This window comes from Dipodomys merriami, unplaced genomic scaffold, assembly GCF_024711535.1.
Source record: "Dipodomys merriami isolate MVZ:Mamm:240054 unplaced genomic scaffold, mDipMer1.0.p SCAF_28, whole genome shotgun sequence".
Taxonomy (NCBI): domain Eukaryota; kingdom Metazoa; phylum Chordata; class Mammalia; order Rodentia; family Heteromyidae; genus Dipodomys; species Dipodomys merriami.
This window is the reverse complement of record NW_027204270.1, coordinates 15,406,607-15,426,975: the sequence shown is the minus strand read 5'-3', so window position 1 is coordinate 15,426,975 and position 20,369 is coordinate 15,406,607. Positions and strand designations below refer to the sequence as shown.

General features: G+C 41.5%; 1 protein-coding gene across 2 annotated transcripts in view; it reads left to right on the top strand.

Annotated features, from left to right (window-relative positions):
• Cdc42 (cell division cycle 42) overlaps positions 1-20,369 on the top strand; it is a 43,178-nt gene that overhangs the window by 11,349 nt on the left and 11,460 nt on the right. For both annotated transcript variants that reach the window (XM_070037684.1, XM_070037685.1), the window contains exons 2-3: positions 15,069-15,223; positions 19,882-19,954. In XM_070037684.1, the coding sequence (XP_069893785.1) occupies positions 15,119-15,223; positions 19,882-19,954 (178 nt within the window). In that variant the 5' untranslated portion in view covers positions 15,069-15,118. The remainder of the gene's footprint in view (positions 1-15,068; positions 15,224-19,881; positions 19,955-20,369) is intronic.

Sequence of the window (20,369 nt, the reverse complement as noted above, 5' to 3'; positions counted from 1 at the left end):
GTGCTGTCCCTGCACCCTTCAGCTCAAGGCAAGCGTTCTACCACTTGAGCCACAGTGCCACTTCTGGTTTTCTAGTGGTTTATTGGAGATAAGAGTTACACAGGCTTTTCTGCCTGGGCTGGCTTTGAACCGTGATCCTCAGATCTCAGCCTTCTCAGTAGCTAGGATTATGGGTGTGAACCTCCCGCACCTGGTGGCGGTGGCGCACCTGGTGGCGGTGGCGCGCCTGGTGGCGGTGGTGGTGGCGGTGCCGCTGCCGCTGCTTCCGCTTCCTCTGCTTCCTCCTCCTCCTCCTCCTCCTCCTCCTCCTCCTCCTTCTCCTCCTCCTCCTCCTCCTCCTCCTCCTCCCTCTTCCTCGTTCCTTCCCTCCCTCTCCCCCTCCCCCTTTCCTCCTCTTCTTTCTCTTCCTCCTTTTTTGCTGGGGCTTGAACTCAGGACCTGCAGTGCTGTCCTTTAAGCTTTCTCTCTCAAAGCTAGTGCTAAAGGCTAAAGCTCCACTTTTGGCTTTTTTGCTGGCTAACTAGAGGGAATTAAAACTTTTACTGATTTCCTGTTGGGCAGGTTTTGAACCATGATTCTCAGATTTCAGCCTCCTGAGTAAGATTATGGCTTATTTCTTTTTTTCTTTTTCTTTTTGTCGGTCATGGGGCTTGAACTGGGCCTGGGCGCTATCCCTCAGCTCTTCAGCTCAAGGCGAGTGCTCTACTGCTTGAGCCTCAGCGCCACTTCCGGTTTTCTAGTGGTTTATTGGAGATAAGAGTCTCACGGACTTTCCTGCCCGGGCTGGCTTTGAACCATGATCACCAAATCTCAGCCTCCTGAGTAGCTAGGATTACAGGCGTGAGCCACCAGCGCCCGGCTCGACTTATTTCTTTAAATCTATTACTGTTTTGATTATTGGTCAAAGATTAATTCAATGTAAAAATGTGACAATATGTTGAAGATTATAAAGCTTATTTTGGGGCTGGTGATACAGTTGATACAGTTCATAGGTAGAGTGCTTGCTCAGCATATGAAAGGCCTGTCTGATTTGATCTACAGCACCGTCAGAAACAACAATAACAAAAAAAACTGTTTCAAAGGGAGCTGAGCTATAATGTGTTTTGCACTTTTCAGCTTTCCAACTCTTTACCATCCCAGAATCTAGATATAAGCTTTGCGTGTTTCTCTTTCCTGGGAGCAAGACAGTTGTCTGAAGGTAACTTGCCCCTCCGCCATCTCATTCTTCACCTCCTGAGCAGGTCCTGGCTTTTCCTCAGCCCTTTCCTACAGTGCCTGGTAGGCAAGTGCTGCATTGAAGAGTATAGATCTCTGTTAAGACTTGTCCTGCCCTGCAGCTTGGCATTACAGATATGCTATTTGTGCAATTAAGTGAAGGTTGTCTGCTCAGAGAGAGAAATGTATAATTTGTAAGTTTATTTTTGCCTGACACCAAACCTTTTTTTTTTTTTTCTTTCCTTTTTGTGCTCACACCAGGCCTTAAACTCATGGTCTTATGCACTTACTCAGCTTTTTCACTCAAGGCTGATGTTCTACCACTGGAGCCACACCTCCACCTGTCTGAAATCAAATCTTTACCTACTACTTTCGGGAGGAAAAGTTGACATCCTCTAATACTTTCCTTTCCCCCTTTCTGCTCTTCCTCCCAAAATTTTAACAGGTTTTATTCTGTTTTCATACATTCAGATAATATACTTTGACCATATTTATTTTTCTCACCCTCCTTGTTAGTCCAATCCCTTCTCAGTGATACTCTCCCCCCCCCCCCCCCCACTTATTTCTTCTCTTCCTAAGTAGTCTCTTAGATTCATGTTCTGTGTATTGAATGGATTTTTTTTTTTTTTTTTGGCCTGTTCTGGGGCTTGAACTCAGGGCCTGGGCACTGTCCTTGAGCTTCTTTTGCTCAGGGCTAGCACTCTTACCACTTGAGCCACAGTGCCACTCTAGTGCTCTAGTGGTTAATTAGAGATAAAAGTCTCACAGATATTCCTGCCTAGTCTGACTTTGAACTTCGATCCTCAGATCTCAGCCTCCTGAGTAGCTAGGATTACAGGCGTGAGCCACTGGTGCCCAGCTTTCGAACCTCCTATGGCTGCCTCTCAAGTTTATGGGATTAGTGGCATGAGCCACCATACCTGGCTTTTTTACCTTTCTTTTTTTCCCAGTGCTGGTGGTTGAGTCCAGGCCCTCATGCATGTTGAACAAACACTCATTATTGAACTACATCCCTAACTACTGTGGATTGATTTCTTGGAGAGTATATTTGAATGCTTCTATAGAAGTTTAGTCCATTAACAAAATATATAGATTGCTTTGATTCAGAATTTGATAGTCCCTTAAAAATGGCTTGTACTTTATAAGACAAACTGTGTAAGATTCTGCATGTGGGTAATTTTGTTTTAGCAGATACAATTCAAGGAAGTCTCTCTGTATATATCATGGCTTGTTTTGTAGTTGGCACAACATCTGGTAATTTTTCAGAGGGTTATCAGTTCGTTTTCATTTTACATTATTTCCTAAGTAATGTAGTGTTTTATTTTATGTTTAAAATATGTGCTTTGTGTACAACATTTATGATTTAGGTTGACACTTGATTTCTTTTTTTTTGTTGGCCCTGGGGCTTGAACTCTGGGCTTGGGCGCTGTCCCTGCGTTCTTCGGCTCAAGGCAAGTGCTCTACCACTTGAGCCACAGTGCCACTTCCAGTTTTCTAGTGGTTTATTGGAGATAAGAGTCTCATGGACTTTTTTGCCCGAGCTGGCTTTGAACCGAGATCTTCAAATCTCAGCCTCCTGAGTAGCTAGGATTACAGGCGAGAGCCACCATTGCTCAGCTTGACTAATTTGTTTTGTGCAGATTCTAAAAAGCTTATTTTGTGTAGATAAGAATTGGGCCTGAGTTGGGTGCTTGTGGCTTACTCCTGTAATTCTAGCTACTCAGGAGGCTGAGATCTGAGGATTCTAGTTCCAGCCCGGGCAGGAAAGTCCCAGAGACTCTTACCTCCAATTAACCACTAGAAAACTGAAAGTGGTGCGTGCCTTAAGTGGTAGAACACTAGCCTTGAGCTGAAGAGCTGAGGGATAGCACCCAGGCTCAGAGTTCAAGCCCCATGACTGACAAAAAAACAAAACAAAACAAGAATCAGGCCTGTTCTTAATTAAGATTCTTCTAATTTCTTCAGTTTAAGATACAAACCTCTCTTCTAATTTCCCAGACTATAAAACTTCCTCTGAATTTACTCTTCCTTACACAGGCCCTCCACCTTCAATGTGATCACCTGTTTTGTCTCCATTTCCATGTGCCTACCCCAGTGCAGACCTTCATTTTGTCTTGGATTATTACAGTACTTTCTTTTTTTTGTTGGTCCTGGGGCTTGAACTCTGGGTCTAGGCACTGTCCTCAGCTCTTCAGCTCCAGGCTAGTGCTCTACCACTGGAGCCACAGGGCTACTTCCGGCTTTTTCTGCTTATGTGGTGCTGAGGAATTGAACCCAGGGCCTCATGCATACAAGGCAAGCGCTCTACCACTGAGCCACCCTACCAGGCCCTATTACTGTTTTTAGCTGTTTTTTTTTTTTAAACTTTATTAGGGATAGTTTTGACAGTCTACCTTGGAATACAAGTACAATATTGCTATTCCTAAAAAACAACAAAAAATCTATTGTTCATGGACATGAAAGAAGTTGTACCTTTCTGTTCCTCATCCATGTTAATGTTTATTTGCCTAGATTTTGGAGTCTGTGATTCAAATTCTTTCCTTTGTTGTTGTTTCTCTTACTTGGCAGCCTTTTTCCTGATACGTCATCTGAGTAGAGATTTATTCTTTCATATTTATTACTCCTGAACACCTATGGCATTTGTATAATGTAAATTTGTAGTAATCAGAGATGACTGCACTTACAAGTGTTAACCTGTTCTGCTTAGAAACACTAACACACTCAGTGATGTAGGATGAGCATTATAGTACTTTTTGGCAGTTGATTACTGAAATGTCTTGAAAGCCTTTCAAGGCCAGCTTCCTATCTTATCTACTTTATTGCTATAATATGTATTTAAATATCCTGCTGTTGTTTATAGTGATTAATGTTTTATCTCTTCTTCAAATAGACGTGAGTTACAACCTTTAGGTAATGTTCCTCCTCCCTGTAGCCAAGGCACATGTGATATTTAAACTGCTTTGTAAGTTCAGAGTATTTCTTAAAGTGTTGATGTCAAGTAGAAGCAGGGATATTTTGGAGTTCCTTTTTTATTTTATTTTATTTTTTTGTCTGGGGCTTGAACTCAGGGCCTGGGCACTGTCCCTAAGTCTCTGTGCCTAAGGCTAGTGCTCTATCACTTGACTCACAGTGCTATTTCTGGCTTTTTTTTTTTTTTTTTTTTTGGCAATAAGAGTCACAGACTTTCCTGCTCTTGGCTGGCTTTGAACTGCCATCCTCAGTGAGTAGCTGGGATTACAGGTATGAGTGAGCCACTGGCATCTGGCTCTGAGTTTCCTCTTATTTATAGAGTTTAGATGCTTCTATTTAACAGCAATAGTTACAGGTCTTTGTCATAGGGCTAATTTTGGTTTCTCTGAGTTTTAATTGAACATAACAGGTGTCAATTAAGTATACTAGTTGCTTTATATGCATTGGCTCATTTATCTTTTTTTTTTTTTTTTTTGCCAGTCTTGGGGCTTGAACTCAGGGCCCGGGCACTGTCCCCGAGCTTCTTTTGTTCAAGGCTCTACCACTTGAGCCACAGCGCTGCTTCTGGCTTTTTCTGTTTATGTGGTACTGAGGAATTGAATCCAGGGCTTCATGTATGCTAGGCAAGCACTCTACTACTAAGCTACCTTCCCAGTCCCTAGCTCATTTATCTTTAAAGCAGTTTTGAGAATTAGATATTATTTATTTTTGTGCTGGTCCTAGGATTTGAACTCAGAGCCTTGTGCTATCCCTGAGGTTTTTTTTTTACTCAAGGCTAACACTCTATCACTTGAGCCACAACCCCACTTCTGACTTTTTGGTGGTTAATTGGAGATAATAGTCTCACAGACTTCTCCATCTGGCTTTGAACTGCAGTCCTTAGATCTCAGCCTCTTGCATAGCTAGGATTGTAGGCATGAGACACTGCTGCCAGCATAGATGTTATTTTGTACATCAGAAAAAAAAATATAAGGGTGAGATAACTTGCCAGGATCACACACTTAGAAGTGGAAATGAGATTTAAAAAAAAGGAAAACAAGTTTTCCCCCTAAGTGCTTGGGGAATCAAATCCAGGATCCCATACATGCTAGGCATCTCCAGCCCCTAAAAGAGTTCTTTTTTTCCCCCTCTCCAGTTTTTATTTGAAAATGCTAAAAATAGAGGGGTTAGAATTACATAAGTAAGGCAAAGAGTACAGAGTACATTTTTTTTAGAATGTCACCCCTTCCCTTGCTGTCTCCCAATTGTACCTTCCCATCCTACCCATAAGTTGTATAGTCATTTTCAAGGTAGAGTCCAGTGAGTACCATTGCTGCATTTGTTTACCCTTCGTCCCTCCATTTCTGTGCCTACCTTTACATTCCTGAAGACATATAAACAAAGAAGACAAAAAAACCAAATCTTTTTTTTTGGGGGGGGTCCGGTTGTGGGACTTGAACTCTGGGCCTGGGCACTGTCCCTCAGCTCTTCAGCTCAAGGCTAGCGCTCTACCACTTGAGCCACAGCGCCACTTCCGGCTTTCTTCTTTTTGCTTATGTGGTGCTGAGGAATTAAACCCAGGGCCTCATGCATGCAAGGCAAGTGCTCTACCACTGAGCTACCTTCCCAGCCCTCGATGAGACTCTTATCTCCAATAAAACACTCAGAAAACCAGAAGTGGCGCGGTGGCTCAAGTGGTAGAGCCCTAGCCTTGAGCTGAAGAGCTCAGGGAGAGCACCCAGGCCCAGAATTCAAGAGTCCCATGACCGACAAAAAAAAAAAGTCATTAACTTTTTTTTTGCCAGTCCTGGGCTTAAACTTAGGGCCTGGGCACTGTCCCTGAGCCACTCTGTGCTCAAGGTTAGCACTCTACTACTTGAGTTACAGTGCCACTTACAGCCTTTTCTGTTTATGTGGTAGTAAGGAATCGAACCCAGGGCTTCATGCATGCATGTACCACTAAGCCACATTCCCAGCCTCCTCCCCCCTTTTTGTTTGTGCCAGTACTGGGACTTGCACTCAGGGCTGTACACTTTTGCTAGCTTTTGCTGCTTAAGGCTGGTTCCTTAGCAGTTGAGCCATGTCCCCAACTCCTTTTTCTTTCCCTTAATGTATGGCTCACTATTATATTAGGCATCTTGGGAGGAGATTAAAAAAAAATGGTCCATTTGTTTTTCCCCCAGTCCTGGGGCTTAAACTTAGGGTCTGGGCACTGTCCCTGAGCCTGTCTGTGCTCAAGGTTAGTGCTCTACCACTTGAGCCACAGTGCCACTTTATGTGGTAGTGAGGAATCGAACCCAGGGCTTCATACATGCTAGGCAAGCATTGTACCACTAAACCACATTCCCAGTGGGCCACCCCCCCCCCTTTCCGGGCTTAAAATCAGTTAGAAACTATGCAAGCACATATAAATAAAATTAGCATGACAGCTTGTTGTGGTGGCACATGCCCATAATCCCAGTAATCCAGAGGCTGAAGCAGGAGGATTGTGAATTTGAGACTAGTTTAGGCTCCATAGAGAGCTCCTGTCTCAAAACAAGAAAAGCACAACTGTTGTGTGATTCACTCAGTGAGTGAATACCTATTCATGGATAGTGAACACTTTTCTGAGCATATATCAGGGTTCTTGCCTTTATGGACTCATTGGAGATTTCCTCATTTTATTTTACTGTCTCATTTACTGCACAGTTACAAATGGTACAATTATAGGTTAGGACCATAAAAGGAGGTCATAACCAGGGTAATATGATAAGTGTAAGGGAGGAGGTAGCTAGTACTCGGGATTGTGTTGTCAGGAGAGTACTTTCTGAGGACACCATGATTGGAGCTGAGATCTGAATGGATGACAAATCAGTCACTTTAAAAGCAATGAGAAAAGGGGCTGGAAAGGTGGCTCAGTGGTAGAGTGCTTGCCTTGCATGCCTGAGGCCCTGGGTTGGATTCCTCAGCACCACATAAGCAGAAAAAGCCGGGAGTAGCCCTGTGGCTCAAGTGGTAGAGCACTATCCTTGAGCTGAAGAGCTGAGGGACAGTGGCCAGGCCTAGAGTTCAGGCCCCATGACGGACAAAAAAAAAAAAGAGAGAGAGAGAAGGGAGTCATTTCCTGCATGGGAGTTGGAAATGTTGGGCTCTAACCTGGCTCTTTAGCAATTTAGCTGAAGCCTATTGTTTTCCTTTAATGGTGTATTCTCTCTATTAAACTCCTTGCTTTGCAATATTTAAAAAATAAAATAGCAGAAAATAATGAGGAGCATTCATTTTTGTGCCAGTCCTGGGACTTGAACTTGGGGCCTGGCATATTTGTTTCTTTAGATTTTTAACTCAAGGCTAGCTCTCCACCACTTGAGCCTCAGCTCCACTTTGGGCTTTTTGGTGGTTAATTGGAGATAAGAGTCTTCATGGATTTTCCTGTCCTGGCTTCAAATCTTGGTCCTCACATTTCAGCCTCCTGAGTAGCTAGGATTTCATTGTGTGTACCTAACAAACAGTATTGGTATGTACATTGTACCTGACAAGTATTGTTAAAGACCTGAAGGCAGGACAGGGCCTGGCATATTTGAAGACATAAAGAGACCTGTATAGAGCATAGAGACCTAAATGAGATACTTTTGAGAACCAACAATAGCCTTGTCTTGGTAGCTATCGTCAATAGATTTGGGCTGCTAATAGCAAAACATTATGGATTAGAACAACAAATTTGCATTATTGTACAAGGAGAGAGGTTCATTGTGATATTTTAACATGTGTGTAAATGTATCCCAATCAGTCATACCCTTCTATCATTCTCCCTTACAGAAATTTATTTCTCATAGTTCTGGAAGCTGAGATGAGATGTTCAAAGTGTTTGCAGATTTGTTTTATGGTGGGGGATGGCTTCATATTAATTACATAAATGGTTATCCACCTATTAAGACTTCACATTCTAATGTCATTACTGCTGAGATTAGGATTTCACCATGAATTTTGGAGAGAAACATTCAGACCACAGTATTAGGTCAAGAAAGTGTGTGTGTGTGTGTGTGTGTGTGTGTGTGTGTGTGTGTGTGTGTGTGTGTGTGTGTGTGTGTGTGTGTGTGTGTGTGTGTGTGTGTGTGTGTGTGTGTGTGTGTGTGTGTGTTGGTTCTGGGGCTTGAACTCAGTGTCTTAAGTACTGTCTCTGAGCCTTTTTGTTCAATGTTAGTGCTCTACCATTTAACTATAGCTCCATTTCCAGCTTTTTGGTGGTTAACTGGAGGAAAGAGTCTCATAGCTAGCTTTCAACTGAAATTTTCAAATCTCAGCCTCCTAAATAGCTAGTCTTACAGGCATGAGCTACTAGTGCCCTGCTTGTGGTATTATTGACAGCTATCATAGTTAGGGAATCCGTAGAGAGGTAACATTTTGGGGTGGAAAGTTGAGCAGAAGTAGGCTGAGTTGTAAGGCCAGAAATACAAATTTTTCGGAGATAATGTGTATAGAGGAGAGACTTTGACTAAGTACTAAATCTTATTGGGTAATTTAAGTGGCATTAGGCTAACAGCTAATTGGATTGTCTGGTTAAGATGGATAGATGTTAGTCTTAACTATTTCAGTACTATTCCCCCTAGAGTGTCTAGACCTCAGAGCTGTGGTAAACTTATATATGGGATCTGGAAGAAGCTAAATACTCTTTTTGTTTTCTGGGTTTTTATATGAAACTTAAGAGGGATGGATTTTGTATGTATGAATGTAACTAAGAATTATATTGTCATTCTTCCTCCATTTGTTTGTTTGCTTTTTGGTGTTTTGAGACAGGGTCTCACTGTGTAGTCCAGACTGGCCTTAGACTTTCTATGTTGCACAAGCCTGCCTGGAACTTGAGAGCTTTCTGCTTCTGCCTCCTTAGGTACATGCCCAGAAGCCATTCCTTAATTAGGAGGCCAGAATGGGAAACATTATGTATAAGGATATCCATTGTCAGTGCTAATGAAGGAAGACTATGGAGGTGGTAATTATTTGTTTATTGTCTATGTACCTACTAGGCTTGTTGCCCAAGAGGACATGAACTTTTTTCCTCCACAAAGTGGAGGATATGGCTGTGTATCAGCTATGGGCAAGATCCCCAGAACTACAACACATAAAGAAAAAATGAAACTAATTAGGTGGACAGATGATGATGATGTTGATGATGATCATGATGATGATTAAACTCTACCTCTGAAGAGGAGGCTACAATGCTTGATAAGAAATGTACTCATTATCTTGCCCATGTAATTGTAACCCCTGTACAGTATTATCACAATAAAAAAATAAAAATTAAAACAAAAAAACAAAAAAAAACTTTACCTCTGGATCAGCCAGTTGATAGAGATTTTGGCTATATTTTACTAGTGTGGCTTATAGCAAAGGTTTATATAGATGAATCTCAAAAATGAGTGGAAGCTGGGCACTGCTTTTACAGAGTTATGCTTGTATTCCTAGCTATTTAAGAGGCTGAGACCTGCATGATCAAGGTTTGAAGCCAGCCTGGACAGAATAGTCTGTGACACTCCAGCAAAATATCAGCAGGGGAGTGGCTCAAGTAGTAGAAGTACCAGCAGTGAACATGCAGGGAGAGCTAGAATGCTGCAAGGCCTGAGTTAACCCTTGGTTAACAAGAGAAATATATTACTGATCTTTTAAGTTAATTAATTAGTGTTTAACAGTAGTAGGGATGGAAGTCAGGCCCTTTCACTTGATAGGCTCCTACCCTAGTCCTTTTCTTTTAGTTTTTCAGATAAGTTCTCAAGCTTTTGTTGGGGAAAGCCTAGGACTGTGATCGATTTACCTCTCTGCTTCCCAAGTAGGTGGGGGCAACATACCTGGCCCCTGTTTTTTTCTATTTCATCCTGTAGTGAGTCTAGTTCTGTTGGATTGGTTTTAAAAAAAAAAGGCATACAATTGAGACATTATTCACTAGTTTTAGTCCTGTTTTATCCTAAGGATGAAAATGAGTTACTTTAGGGACAAATTATGAAAATAATGTGTTTTCCTCTGTATACTTTTTTTTTTTTTTTTTTTTTTTTGGTCCGTAGGCCTGGACTCTGGGCCTGGGCACTGTCCCTCAGCTCTTCAGCTCAAGGTTAGTATTCTACCACTTGAGCCATAGTGCCACTTCTGGCTTTTTTTTTTCTGCTTATGTGGTGCTGAGGAATCAAACCCAGGGCCTCATGCGTGCAAGGCAAGCGCTCTACCACTGAGCCACCTTCCCAGCTTCCCCCCCCTTTTTTTGGATGATGGTCCTGGGGCTTGACCTCTTAGGGCTTGGCCACTGTCCCTGAGCTTTTTTTCTCAGGGCTAGCACCCTACAACTTGAGCCACAGTTCCACTTTTGGCTTTTTTGGTAGTTTTTTTTTTTTTTTGGTGGTGGGGGGGGGGAGGGATAAGAGTCGCAGGGTTAAGAGTCCTGCCTAGGATGGCTTCAAACCAAGATCCTCAGATCGCAGCCTCCTGAGTAGGGTTAGAAATGTGACCATTTCTGTTAATTAAATCCTAAGAACTACAAATTAAAGGATTCAGTTTCACAAGACTGTCTTTACTTAAAGCACTAGCTAGAGATGGGGGTCAATATTGCCCCCATCTCTGACCAGCTGGAGGGTTTTGTGGTTCAGTATTTGGTTAGAACAGCACACAGAATCAGAATATTTTTATTTATTTATTTAATTTATTTATTTGCCAGTCCTGGGGCTTCAACTCAGAGCCTGGGCACTGTCCCTGAGCTTCTTTTGCTCAACTAGCACTCTATCACTTGAGCCACAGCGCCACTTCTGGCTTTTTTGGTGTATGTGGTGCTGAGGAATTGAACCCAGGGCTTTCATGCATGCTACGCAAGCACTCTGTTATGAAGAATAGAGTTACAGGGTGAGAGAGCTCTCATGCTATGTGTGACCTTTGAGCACCTCAGTAGTTCACCAACCCACAAGCTTCCCTGATCGCCTTGGTCAGTTTTCTTCAACTCCATCTTCATTCTTCCTTTTTCCTCCCTGGGGCTTTGGTGGATGAACTTGAAAGTTACAGTCCTCCAATCACTTATTCTGGTGACCTGCCACATTTCCTTGCAGATAGCCCCTCCTAAGCTTAGTAGTATAAATTCAGGTGTGATTATTGTTGTAAATACTGAGACAGACTTTCAGTAATTTCTAGTTTTTTTTTTTTTTTTGAGCCCTGTGCTAGAAACTGGGGACAGAAGACATAGTGAATTACAAAGATACACACTTGCCCTTTTATTGTACCTTAACACATTACTAAAGTAATTCTTAACATAATTTCGTAAGGGGTGTAATAATAGGAAAATACAGTTTTTTGGAAGACACATTTGTTAGCAAATACTTAATCTCATATCTTTTTATACACTTGCTACACTTGCCTGAAATGAACCTTGGGGCTTGAGAATCATAGCATATCTGTAGCTGAGATCCTCCCCTTTCTCAGTACAAACTCTTTTTTTTTTTTTGGGTCCGGTCGTGGGGCCTGAACTCTGGGCCTGGGCACTGTCCCTCAGCTCTTCAGCTCAAGGCTAGCGCTCTACCACTTGAGCCACAGCACCACTTCCGGCTTTTTTCTTTTTGCTTACGTGGTGCTGAGGAATCGAACCCAGGGCCTCATGCATGCAAGGCAAGCACTCTACCACTGAGCCACCTTCCCAGCCCTCAGTACAAACTCTTTTCCCAGGGGTTGTTTCTGGTAGAATTTAGTTGGGAGCCAGCCAATAATAAGGATACTAAACAGAGTTCAAATAGGCTCTCTAGATCTAGGTCATACAACTTCATGGACTTTAACTTTGAAATTGTTAAAGGGTAATTGGATCTCTAAAATGTTAGCTGGTAATACTAGTTACTCAGGAGGCTGAGTAGCCTGAGGATTGCTGTTTGAAAGGCAAAAGCCTGTGAGACTGTTTTTTAATTGTCTCCCTGAGTTTTTCTGCTCAAAGATAGCATTCTACCACTTTCAGCCACAGTTCTACTTCTGGGTTTCTGGTGGTTAATTGGAGATAAGGGTCTCACGAACTTTCCTGCCCAGGCTGGCTTTGAACTGTAATCCTCATATTTCAGTCTCCTGAGCAGCCAGGATTATAGGTTTGAGCCACTAGTGGCCTGGCTAGCCTGTGAGATTTTTAATCTCTAGTAAACTACCAAAAAAAGCTGGAAGTGAAGCTGTAGCTTAAGTGGTAGAGTGCTAATCTTGAGCACAGAAGTTCAAAGATAGCACCTGAATTCAAGCCCCAGGACTGGTGTAGGAATTTAGAAGATACTAGGATTAGTTTTGCTGTCTCATAGAGGTAGATTACTGGGAAAGAAGGTGAAAGAGAGATACATGATATTTCATAGCTCTTTTCCCTTGTGGCTGGCAGAATCATCTTTTCATGATGTAAATTGCCCAATCCTAATTCTAAGTGATGCAAATGAAGATTACAATTAGAGAGGTGTAATATTTACTTACGGGTGTGAAATAACTTTGCTCCACCATTCTGGGTGGTGTAATGACAGTTTTCATGCTTTAGTAGTTCCATATTATTTTTAACTGGAAGGGAACATTGGATACACTAATATTCTGACTTAAGTTTCCTTTAAGTTGCCGAAGTTAGCATTTTATATATAATAAATAATAAATCTAGGGCTGGGAAGGTAGCTTAGTGGTAGAGTGTTTGCCTTGATGCATGATGTCCTGGGTTTGATTCCTTAGCACCACATAAGCAGAAAAAGCTGGAAGTGGCTCAAGTGATAGAGGTGTTAGCTTTGAGCTGAAGAGCTGAAGGACAGCACCCAGGCCCAGAGTTCAAGCCCCATGACCGACCAAAAAAAAAAAAAATTAGTCATTTATGAAGGTTACATATTGCAGTCTTCATATTTAGACAAGGGAAGATGGAGTTACATGAAGATTAAAGTGGCATATTGTTATAGCCAGTGAGACTCCAGAATCTAGCAAGGTACCCACAATCAGTTTCCAACAAATTGTTGAGCGTCAGGTTAGAAAGCCTAAAAAATGGAAGGCTTGCTGGGTGCCAGGTTTATGTAATCCTGGAGGCTGAGATCTGGGCATCACAGTTCAAAGCCATATCTCCATTTCACCACCAGAAAACTGGAAGAAGAGTTGTGGTTCTTAGTGGTAGAGCTCTAGCCTTGATCAAAAGAGCTCAGGGACAGTGTTCAAGCCCTGAGTTCAAAAGCCCCATTACTGACACCCCTCACCCCCCAAAAAGGGGAAGATTTGTAGAGAAATAGAAAAGGGAAGAGCAAACTTAGTAATTCTGTCTTCTTGCCTCCCTTCCAATAATATTCAGCAGTTTTCTGCAAGGTGAAGAAACAGGAAGGAACTTAACTCCTACTTTTTACTTCCTTTTTTCCCCCTTGACTTCCGCTTTTGGTTGCTGGCAACTCTCTTGGGCCTGTTGTTGCCAGTTTAATGCAGTGATTATACTTGTTTTTATTAATGCCATTTCTTAAGTAGAGGAAGTGTGATGAAAGATTTAAGAGTAGACTTGAGAGTTGGATGACTTGGGTTAAAATTTCCATTCTACCACCTTAGGAGCCTTCATATAGGTGCTGTCTCTGAGCTTCTTGACAGGGCTGGCTTCAAACCTTGATCCTCAGATCTCAGCCTTCTGAGTAGCTAGGATTACAGGCATGAGCTCGCCTGGCTCTCTAAGATTCTTTTTACCCTAATTTCCCTCCCTCCCTCCCTCCCTCCCTCCTTCCTTTCTTCCCTCCCTCCCTTCTTCCCTCTCTTCCTTCCTCCCTTCCTCACTCCTTCCCTCCTTCTCGCCCTTGGGTTTGAACTCAAGGCTTGGGCACTGTCGCTGAGCCTCTTTGTGCTCAAGGCTACTTACTATTCTGTCACTTGAACCACAGTTATTTCTGGATTTTTCTGAGTAGTTTATTGGAGAGAAGACTTGTGGGCTTTCTTGGCTGGCCTGGCTTTGAACCACAATCTTCAGATTTCAGCTTCCTGAGTGGCTAGGATTACAGGTGTGAGCCACTGGTGCCTGGCTCAAAGTTTTGAGGGAAATGGCTGCTGATAGGTTGGACACAGTAATTCACACTGGTAAATTTAGCTACTCAGGAGCAGGCGGTCTTATTACAGTTCAAAGCCAGTTCAGGCAAAAAGTTAGTGAGACCTTATCCCAACAAATAAGTCAGGGTCATACATATTTCTAGTCCTAGCCCTGTGTAAGGCATAGGTAGGAGGATTGTGGTTGTAAGCTGTTATGGGTGAAAAGTCTGAGCCCTGAGACTATATCCGAAAGATAACTAAAAAGACTGATTATGAGATTCATATGATAGACAATCTACCAAATGGTAGGCCTAGAAAGCATGGCCCTGAGTTCAAACCCCAGTGCTATCAAAAGAAAAAGGCCAATAATTATTTCAAGGTACCCTCAATATTCATGAATATTGAACTAGTGAACTAGGCAACTTGATGTTCCAACAGCTGTTGAGGCGAGTTCCTCAGGTTACTCATATTTGGAATGGGGTGGTAGAAATGTGCTTTGCTTGTTTATAGACCATATTCCTGAAGTTCTAAGTAAAGCAGCTCTTGATTTGTGATGTTTCACATACAGGTACACATATATGTGTGTGTATGTGTATGTATATGTGTATACATATGAAGGAAAGGTTTCACAATATTACTTGCCAAGCTGCATATGCTTTTGTTGTACAAAGAAATATACTGCTCCACTTTGGGCTTTTTAGAAGTTGAAACAACCAGGAATCAGAAACTTAGAAATTTGACCTTGTTATTGTGGTATCAGACTTTTTCCTTTTAGACCCTTTCAGCCATAGTAGTCATTTCTAATTCTGTTATATGCTGTTAATGAAACCTTTTGCTAGTTAAAGGAGAAAAACTACATATATGTATATGTATATCTCCACATACATAAAATAAATATCTTAAATCTTCTTTTGTAGGTCATCATCAACTTTGAATTATTTAAAGTGGATACAAAACTATTTCTGCCATGCAGACAATTAAGTGTGTAGTTGTGGGCGATGGTGCTGTTGGTAAAACATGTCTCCTGATATCTTATACAACAAATAAGTTTCCATCTGAATATGTACCAACTGTAAGTATAAATACTTCCCCTCTATTAGTGAATGTAGCATTTGATAACCTTTGAAAACTTTCTCTGTGTGTATTGAAAATTTTCTCTCTGTCTTTGTTTCCTATGTTTAAAGATCTTGACCATTTATGGACAAATTATATTCACTTTAACAGCTGAGAATCAGTGGAAAAGGGTGAACTCCAGTAGATAAGATTCTGAAGAATGCTGTTGGGCTGGGAAGATGCTTCAGTAGTAGAGCGCTTGCCTTGCATTCATGAGGCCCTGGGTTTGATTACTCAGCCCTATATAAACAGAAAAAGCCAGAAATGGCGCTGTGGCTCAAGTGGTAGAGCACTAGCCTGAGCTGAAGAGCTGAGGGACAGGGCCCAGGCCCAGAGTTCAAGCAAGCTCCACGACCAACCAAAAAAAAAAAAAAAATGCTGTTCTCAGTTTGAAGAAGTATGCTGTACATCTTAGAATTCAAGAATTTTTTTCCCCCTGGTGCCTCCTGGGATGAAGGTGTTTTGTAACTTCAGAGAAAGTGGTGTGTCTCCATTTACTTAATGGAGCGGTTCCCTGTAACCGTAAAGGAGCTCCAAACAAGGACCTAGGAACAGCCAAGAGAAGACCTATTTTGTAATCAAAACACAGCCTTTGGGAGTCTTGATCAACCCAATGGAATTATGAACAATGCATAACATGTCCTTTCAGTACTGAGAGTAGTTGAGATGGTCTGAAGAGACCGAGCCATTGTAGGGTTTGTAACTTGATAAATGTGGGACTAATCCTCTTTGGAAGTGAGAAGGAAGTGTATGAATACTTTAGGTTACCCCAGAGAGATGTAGGAGTTTTATCAGGCAGGTGAACATAGACTAAATATTTGGTAATTATGTTCAGTTGGAAGTATCCATCTTTAGTGTTGCAGGGTAAGAGTGATGAGTTAGCTTTAGGAGTACAGGAAGATTTATAGAGATTTTTGAAGTTGCAAGGGACTTAGGCTGTTACGTAGATCTTGTACTTTAGTATGAAAATTACTCCATTATATTTTATGTGTGTTATGTGCATGTGTGTAGGTTATGCATGTATGTATGTATGTATGCATTGCATGCATGCCCAGTACTAGGGCTTGAACTCAGGACCTGGCACTGTCTTCCTGATGTTTTTCACTCAAGACTGGTGTTGTATTACAACTTGAGCACAGCTTCACTTTCGATTTTTTTTTTTCAGTGCCAGTCCTGCTTGCTTGCTTTTTTCCTTCCTTCCTTCCTTCCTTCCTTCCTTCCTTCCTTCCTTCCTTCCTTCCTTCCTTCCTTCCTTCCTTCCTTCCTTCCTTCCTTCCTCTTTCCTTTCCTTTCCTTTCCTTCTTTCCTTCCTTCTTTCTCTCTCTTTCTCTTTCTCTCTTTCTCTTTCTTTCTCTCTCTTTCTTTCCTTCTTTCTGTTTTTCTTGCTTCCTTCCTTCCTTTCTTTCTCTCTCTCTTTCTTTCTCTCTCTTTCTCTTTCTTTCTCTCTCTCTTTCTCTCTTTCTCTTTCTTTCTCTCCTTTTCTTTCTCTCTTCCTCTCTTTCTTTCTTTCTCTTTCTTTCTCCCTTTCTTTCTCTCTCTCTCTCTCTCTTTCTCTCTTTCTCTTTTTCTTTCTTTCTTTCTTTCTCTCTTTCTTTCTCCCTTCCTTCCTTCCTTCCTTCCTTCCTTCCTTCCTTCCTTCCTTCCTTCCTTCCTTCCTTCCTTCTTTCTTTCTTTCTTTCTTTCTTTCTTTCTTTCTTTCTTTCTTTCTTTCTTTCTTTCTTTCTTTCTTTCTTTCTTTCTTTCTTTCTTTCTTTGCTAGTAGTACACTACTACTTGAGTCACAGGTCCATTTCCTGCTATTTTGGTAGTTAAAGATGAGTCTCATGGCCTTTTCCTTCTGGCAGATCCGAGCCTCCTGAGTAGCTAGGAATTCAAGCATGAGCCACCAGTGACTGACTCCACTTCTAGCTTTTTGCTGGTTAATTGGACGTAAAAGTCTTACAGACTTTTCTGCCTGGGCTGGCTTTGAATCATGATCCTCAAGTCTCAGCCTCCTGAGCAGCTGGGATACAGGCATTGAGCCAGTGATGCCTGGCTAGAATACTTTTTTTTTTTTTTTTTTTTTTTTTTGGTGGGTCGTGGGGCTTGAACTCTGGGCCTGGACACTGTCCCTCAGCTCTGCAGGTCAAGGCTAGCACTCTACCACTTGAGCCACAGTGCTACTTCCAGTTTTCTGAGTGGTTAATTGGAGATAAGAATCTCACAGACTTTTGTGCCTGGGCTGGCTTTGAACCGTGATCCTCAGACCTCAGCCTTCTAAGTAGCTAGGATTACAGGCATGAGCCACTGGTGCCCAGCTTAGAATACGTTTTTTTTAAATGAGCCTGATAAGTCAGATAAATGACAGTGAAGTGAGTAATCTATTCATAGTACCTATTTAAATTATTATGGGAATGGAATTGGTGTGAAATGCATATTTGTGCCCATCCACGAATTGAAAGTTTTCATTTGTAGAAGGATAGAAATTTAGAGCTGTGAAGGATGATACATATTATTTATCTCCTATGAGGATTGACTTTAAGTCCAACTTGGTTTTGACAGTTAAGTAATCAAATACTAGCATAAAAACCTGGAGTGAGCCATAACTTTTCTGATTCTTTTTCTTTCTTTTAAGTTGAATTTTGGTATTTGTTCATTTTTTGAAATGAATTCTCACTAAGTTGCTTAGGCTGGCCTTCAACTCTGGGGTTAAGTGATCCTCCTACTTTATTCTCCTTTGTAGCTTGAACTATATAGTGCCCCCACTGTTGCTTTGAGATTTTTCTCCTTTCCTTCCCTTTCCCCTTCCCTTTCCCCTTCCCTTTCCCCTTCCCTTTCCCCTTCCTTTTCCCTTTCCCCTCCCCCTTCCCCTCCTTCTCCTCCTCCCCCTCCGCCTCCCCCTCCTCCTCCCCCTCTCCCTCCCCCTTCTCTCTTTTTGGCCAGTCACCAGGCCTGAACTCTGGCCCTGGGCACTGTCCTCAGCTCTTTAGCTCTAGAGTAGTACTCTACCATTTGAGCCATAGCGCCACCTCCAGCCTTTTCTGCTTATGTGGTATTGAGGAATCAAACCCAGGGCCTCATGCATGCAAGGCAAGCACTCTACCACTGAGCCACCTTCACAGTCCCGCTTTGAGATTTTTCTGCTTCTCTGTCCAGTCCTATAATATAGTTGTAAATGTAGGGTAATATACATGTAAAATGTAGGTTGTAAATGAAGGCTGTTTTTGAGTCTATTTTCTTGAGCATGACTTAAGAAATTAACTTGTAGCTGGGCACTTTTGGGTCAAACCTGTAATCCTAACTACTCAGGAGGCTGAGATCTGAGGATCATGGTTGGGAGCCAGCCCAGGCAGGAAGGTCCGTGAGACTTCTATCCCCAGTTAACCACATAAAGGTGGAGCGGGGTTGTGGCTCAAGTGGTAGAGTGTGCTAGCCTTGAGCACAGAAAGCTCAGGGACAGTGCCTAGGACCAGTCCAAAAGAAAAAAGAAAACATGTAGTTTGAGACCTTAAAAGCACCCTCCCCCTCTCCTCCTCCTCCTCTTCTTCTTTTTCCTTTTCTCTTATGGTTCTTGTTAACAAGTACTGACTTTTAACTATCATTTCCTTTTTACCCTGTTTCCATCTTTCTTTGCAAGGCATAAAAACATGAACCAGAAATTAAAAGTAGCTAGCTAAAAGGTTAATAAGCAAGACTGATCTTCAAATGCAGTACACTTTTCCATGGTAGAAAACACTGTTCTTTAAAAAAAAGTCTCAATTATTAAAAAAATTAATTTAATTGCAAATGGACAAAACTACAGTTGTATCTAAAGACATTTTTGATTCCAAAGTGATTCAAAGGAATCCATGAATTAGTGTGATGAGTCTTTTCCATTAGCTCTATCATCTCCCACTTTCACAAATAACTTAGTATAACCAATAGTAGCATATATTGAGTTTGTTAAGTGTTTTATGATCTAATTATAAATAAAGCAGTTAGTCAAAGAAGATTCCTTAGAGATCATGTGGTTTCTTCTCTACATGAATTTATTATTTTGTGCTGGAGAACAAGCCCAAGTTTTGCATATGCCAGGCAAGTGCTCTACTACTGAGTAACACTTCCAAGCCCAATACAAATATTATTCTTGGAATTCTTAACAAATAATCTGTGAGCCTTTTCTTGGACACTTTCCTGGATTGCTTTATTTGTCTCACATGGGGTTGTTTGTAACAAGGTTCTTTCTGGGACCCTGTAAGGAAAAACAAGATTATCATGAATCTAGGAGATTTTAATTCTAGATTAAAAGGAAAATCTATGAAGAAATACAGATTGAACATTGACACAGAAATTTCATACCTACGTATCATTATCTGTAGCTTGAGGACTCACTATTGTGATACCTCTAATACTTTTATGGCTCTTTTTCTAGGCTGCTGTGATACAGCATACATCCCAGGACAAATTCTCTGTCCCTCTTCCCAGCAACCATTCAACTCACCAAAGGGCTTAGTTCGATGTTTTGACTGTATAAGAAAGATGCACTAATGTTAAATCTTAAGAAGCAAATAATTGCTTAGGAATTGCCTCATCCCTTTCTGAGCTACTGTAGCCCTTTACATATTAACAAAGTATCTTTTAAATTTTTAAAATTTTTAGGTTTTTGACAACTATGCAGTCACGGTTATGATTGGTGGAGAGCCATATACTCTTGGACTTTTTGATACTGCAGGTAAAAACTTAATTTCTTTTATAATGTTCTGATTTTTAACTGTAGTAGCTGCTGCTGGTGGTATGTCCTTTTGGTCATCTTGGGAAAATAGCATATTAGCAAATCTCTTACCTTTTCTTAAAATTTAAATTATATTTGTATTATCTTTTTTTTTTTTGGCAGATGAGTGGGGGGGAAGTGCTGGTTCTGGGGCTTGAACTCAGGGCCAGGGCACTGTCCCTAAGCTTTTGTGCTCAAGGCTAGTGCTTTACTACTTGAACCATACCTCCACTTCCAGCTTCTTTTGGTAGTTAATTGGAGATGAGTCTTCTGCTGCTGGCTTTGAATCATGATCCTCAGATCTCAGCCTCCTGAGTAACTAGGGTTATAGGCTCAAAAACTGGTGCCTGTCTTATTTTTATTACCTTTAAAGTAG